Below are 5,490 nucleotides of genomic sequence, written 5' to 3' on the forward strand. Positions count from 1 at the left end.
TGATTGTTTGGCAACATATGAGCTTGAAAGTTTTGAATTCTTGTTAGGCATGACTATTTGGTATGATATATTATTTGTTGTTAACTCTGTTAGTAAAAATTTACAATCAAAAGACATGCATATTGACGTTGCCATAGATCAACTAAAGGGTCTCATATCTTTTTTAAAAAAATATAGAGAAGATGGATTTACATCTGCTATGATTTCATCTAAAGAGATTGCAATCAAAATGGAAATAGAGCCTATATTTCATGAAAAACGTATAATTCGTAGAAAAAAACAATTTGATGAGAATATCAATGATGAGATAACACAATCTGCTGAAGAATCTTTTAGAATTAATTATTTTTTATATATAGTAGATCAAGCTATTTCATCAATTGAAAGTAGGTTTGAACAATTTCAAATATATGAGGATATTTTTGGTTTTTTATTTAATTTTGAAAAACTAAAAGCACTAGATGATATTAGTTTGAAAAATTATTGTCTTAATCTTGAAAGTTTTCTCAAACATGATATTTATTATGATATTAATGGCTTAGATTTATATTCAGAACTAATAGTTTTAAAAGAAGTTGTGCAAATAGATGAAAATACTCCAATTAATGTACTTAATTATTTAAAAAGACTAGATTCTTTTCCAAATGCATATATTGCTTATAGAATATTACTAACAATACCTGTTACGGTTGCATCTGCAGAAAGAAGTTTTTCAAAATTAAAATTAATAAAATCTTATTTAAGGTCTACTATGTCACAAGAAAGATTAAGTGGATTAGCTATATTATCAATTGAAAAAGAAATGTTAGAGGAACTTAAATACAAAAACTTAATTAGTAATTTTGCATCTCAAAAAGCAAGAAAAATAGATTTTAAATAAAAAAATTCAATATATAAATATATTTTATTTTATTAATATTTAATTATAAAAATGTCACATTTAAAATTTTCGCCTAAGATTTTCGCCTAAAGCCCCAAAACTTGTTGAGCCGGCCCTGGTCTTCTATTCAACTAGACGGCTAGAAAGGTTTTCTATATAGAAGGTCTTTCATGCAAGAGTATCATCTTCTACCACTAGCTATCCAATAATGAATGAAAAGCGTAACTAATGAGGACATTTAATAATATAACGGATGACCATTACCCAACAACTACATGCCCATTAAGTCAGAGGACACTTCAATCAAAACAATAATTGTCAAGGGCAAAAAGTATTATCTAGAGTCAGCATTTAATGCCAAAATTTATAAAAGAATAACTGTCTACAATTACTCCAAGCAATAGACAAATAGTCATTGCCTCATTAAATAGGTCAAACGTTATTCCAATCATATAAATGCACAACGTTTATTGACAAACAACCAATAGTTGGAAGATATGACTATAAAAATGCAACACATCTCCACAGATAGGGGTGCATGCTCCATGAGACATAGATTGCTTTTGACTCTCTAAACTACCATATTAGCTCTTTGAAGTTTTGATTTAATCATCGTAGACCTTTAGGCTGGTGCCACACCAATGTCCCCTCTGATAAACCATTTCTTTCTTGCAGGCACATCGAACATTCCATTGCCACTTCTTTGAAAATATCTTCCATACTTCCCAACTGAAGGTTAGTTTTCACTCTAACAAACTCCATGATAGAATAACTTCATTCAAGATTCACAAAATCAAATGAGCAAAGGCTCTTTAACACTCTCGAATCACTAGCATACATTTGACACCTTAATAAAAGAGTAGATTATTAGAATACACGTGATGAGGAATTAGAATAAGAGACACGAAGTCCAAAAGTTCCAGCAACATTGACAATGGAGTGTGTGTGTGAGAGAGGAAAATTAGGTACACCTCTTCCTTGCGACCCTCTCCCATATTCGGCTAAACCCACCAACTAGACACTATATATATATATATATATATATATATATATATATAGGATTGGGGAGAACAACATATTGTCTTGGTTTTAATTGGCCAAACCAGAACTTTACCAAGTATATGGTAGGGACCTGTTCAATGTGTGAGTCTCAAATCCAAGCTTGTCCAACCAAATGCTGCCTAAAACTAAATAAATTCACTGTAAAAAATAAAAAAATAAAAATCATACTATTAATTATAAGGTATACTAAATGACCCATTATTAACATTACGTGGTTATCACTACCTAATATTACGTCTAACAAAGACTCATTAAAATACACTCCAACTAATCCATGTTTTATTAAAATAGATAAGTTTTATTAAATAGATAAAACAATCACTACTATGCTAGCCCACAGCATAAAAAATTCCTACACTCCAAGCATAAGCACGATCCTCCAAAGATAATTTGCCTCTGGTTGTGTGGAAATTACAGGATCATCTTTGAATGAAGCAGTAGGGTAGAAGTGAAGAAAGATTCCTGAAAGAATCATAGGAACTAGCCTGCGAATATAATTTGCACACCTTGCATTGCATACAAGGCTGCGATGAATGCTCCACGAGTTTTTTTGTTGGAGTACTTGGACATGATTACGGCTGAGATGGGATAGTCTCCACCGATACCAAACCCTAGCCAGAACCTGAAGAAACAAAGTGTTTTGACAACAGTTTCTTTGCTTGCATCAAAGGACAAGCCAGAGCATATGGCGCAAATGATGGTGAGAGTTAGACTGATGTTGTAAGCTTTTTTACGGCCAAGTTTGTCATCAATCCAACCGAAGAATAGGTGTCCTATGAGAGTACCAATTAGGGCAACACCAGTTATAGCATAGTAAAGGCGGCCCAAGAGTTTTGAGACTATTGAGATGTAGAAAATGTTGTATGCATTAGTGAAAAACCCCATTCTAGCAATGATAATGGTTGTGATGTGGTTCTACTACATGCGGGCAGAGTCAAGGGCTTCAAGCACTTTTAATTTTAAAGCCACCTGGTTTATTTGATGAAGTTTGTGTGTAGTTTTGCTCCTTTTATATAGTTGATCTATGAAGGGAAAAGATAATGAATAGGTCAACGTATAATCTGTGAGATTAGGAAAAAGCTTGAAGCTTTAACAATGGAGGAAAAACATGAAAAGCACAGAGAGAGAAGTTAGGAAGAGAACTCTGTATTTTCTATTCAAGCTTAATTATAATTTCATACAAATGCATCACAATATATAGTTTACAATTGTTTCTAGAAAGATCCTATTTAACAAACTCTAACAACCCTATAATAGAAATGACAGCTGTACATAGAAAATATCTTCAATCTATGCAAAATATCTGAAGCTTAATCCGTTGAAACAGAGCAAGTCAAGATCATGCTAGTGAGAAAGAACAGCTCCATAAATGACACCGTTTGCTACCTTGAATAAATCATACCAGACATAAGTGAGAAACGATGCCATTTATCATTTAGACAAATGTCAACGTCTTGAACCTCAGTAACATTCAAATCTCAAGTGACTGCTAAGCTCATGATTGTTGGAATAGTGTGAACAATGTTCACGTTATCTTCTTCGTTTGTAGATTCGCTGGTTCCACTTACATCCCCCCTCAAAACCAAGAGGTCAAAAGACACCATGGTTTTGGAGCGTAGAAATTGAAAATGAGAAGAAGAAAGACTCTTTGTAAATATATCTGCCAATTGATCACCAGTTGCAATGTAATGCACTTGAAGGTCATGGCGAAGGACCCTTTTGTGAACAAAGTGATAATCAACCTCAACATGTTTGGTTCTGGCATGAAAGACAAGATTGGAAGCAATGGCAAGGGCAAAAACATTGTCACACCAAAGCTTTGGTGGAAAGGAAAGGAAGATACCAAGATCTTTCAAAACTTGACAAATCCAACAGAGCTCAGCGGCAGCAGTGGCAAGAGCCCTATACTCAGACTCAGTGGAGGATCGAGACACAGTGTCTTGTTTCTTAGCACTCCATGTGATAGTATTAAAGCCAAGATGAACCAAATATCCAGTAGTGGACCTACAATCAAAAGGATTTCCAGCCCAATTTGAGTATGAAAAGGCTGAGAGTGACAGAACCACGTTGAAAGAAAATCCCAAAATTGAGAGTGCCACTAACATATCTCAGAATCCGTTTGGCTGCAATTAAATGGGCCTCACCTAGAGGTGATATGAACTGACATACCTGATGAATTGCAAAGCTATAGTTAGGCCGTGTAAAGGTCAGGTAGTGGAGGGAACCCACCATACTCCTATAAACATCAAGATTGGAAAGAAGAGAGCCTTCGGCAGGAACCAATCTTAGGTTAGGAGCACAAGGAGTCTTGGCAGCCTTAGCAGAGAGCATGTTATGTTTAAGAAGCAAATCCTAAGCATACTTGGATTGATTCAGAAACAATCCTTTAGAAGTGCAAGTGATTTGCAAGCCAAGAAAATAATGGAGATTGCCAAGATCCTTAAGCTCAAACTCAGAACTAAGTTGCTGAATCAGTGTTTGCAAGAAGGAGGGACAATTGCCAGCAAGAACAATGTCATCTACATATACTAGTAGAAACACCAAGTACTTACCATGCCTTAGAATAAACAAGGATGAATCAGCTAATAAAGCCTAAAACCCCAAGTGAAGATCTCTCAAACCAGGCCCTAGGGGATTGTTTGAGACCATAAAGTGATTTCTGTAAGAGGCACACATGATTAGGGAAGGCAAGATCCACATAACCAGGGGGTTGTACCATAAAAACTTCCTCTTTTAAGAATCCATGTAAAAATGCATTCCTTAAATCCAATTGCTTCAAAGGTTAATTAAACTGAATAGCAAGTGAGAGAATACTTTTGACAGTAGGAGGCTTTACCACAGGGCTAAAGGTTTCTTCAAAATTAACACCATATTGTTGATGAAACCCCTTTGCCACCAACCGAGCTTTATACCTGCTTATACTCCCATCACTGTTATGTTTCAGCTTGAACACCCATTTGCACCCCACAATATTTTGAGTGGGTGAAGATGGTACCAAGATCCAAGTTCTCTGTCTAGTTAAAGCAGCAAACTCCTCATCCATAGCTGAGCACCAATGTGGAAATTAAGTAGCTATTTTATAAGTGGGAGGCTTAGTGATGGTATAATCAATCCGAGGCTTGGATGCAAGTTTGGATATAGTGACTGCAAGAGCCTTAGGCTTGAAAATACCATCCTTGGATTTGGTGATCATGGGGTGTATGTTTTGAGTAGGCACAGAAGTCACAGTAGGGGATGGCCATGGCTCAACTAAAGTAGATGCAGGAATGGAAGATGATGGAGGAGATTGAGATGTAGAAAAAAGAGATTCTGGAACATGTGGTTGAGGAGTAGGTGCAGGAGATGGGACATGTGCAGTGGAAACAGTGGGGCTAACACTAGGAGTGAGGATAGGATTGACACTAGGAGTAAGGGTAGGACTGACACTAGGGGGGACAACAGGCTATGAGGAATTGTCAGCAAAAAAAATGGGAAAGGAAGGATAACCAATGTGCAACAGAAGGTGATGATGATGTATCAGAGGAAGAACCAGCAAGTAAAGAGGTGGA

General features: G+C 35.9%; 1 protein-coding gene across 1 annotated transcript; it reads right to left on the reverse strand.

Annotated features, from left to right (window-relative positions):
* Positions 1 to 2,294: 2,294 nt before the first annotated feature.
* LOC115971671 (inorganic phosphate transporter 1-1-like) lies at positions 2,295 to 2,827 on the reverse strand. The gene is made up of 2 exons (XM_031091678.1): positions 2,449 to 2,827; positions 2,295 to 2,404 (listed from the first exon to the last, which is right to left on the reverse strand). Exons 1-2 carry the CDS (start codon positions 2,825 to 2,827, stop codon positions 2,295 to 2,297), a joined length of 489 nt encoding a protein of 162 aa, XP_030947538.1.
* Positions 2,828 to 5,490: the final 2,663 nt, after the last annotated feature.

The sequence above is a fragment of the Quercus lobata genome, chromosome 12, assembly GCF_001633185.2.
Source record: "Quercus lobata isolate SW786 chromosome 12, ValleyOak3.0 Primary Assembly, whole genome shotgun sequence".
NCBI classification, from domain to species: Eukaryota; Viridiplantae; Streptophyta; class Magnoliopsida; order Fagales; family Fagaceae; genus Quercus; species Quercus lobata.

Excerpts from the sequence above, each read along its gene's own strand:
- LOC115971671 (XM_031091678.1), bottom strand. The coding sequence starts at position 2,827 with ATGGGGTTTTTCACTAATGCATACAACATTTTCTACATCTCAATAGTC. Across the intron at positions 2,405-2,448 it reads AGCCTTGTATGCAATGCAAG|GAATCTTTCTTCACTTCTAC; the intron begins GTGTGCAAATTA and ends TGATTCTTTCAG.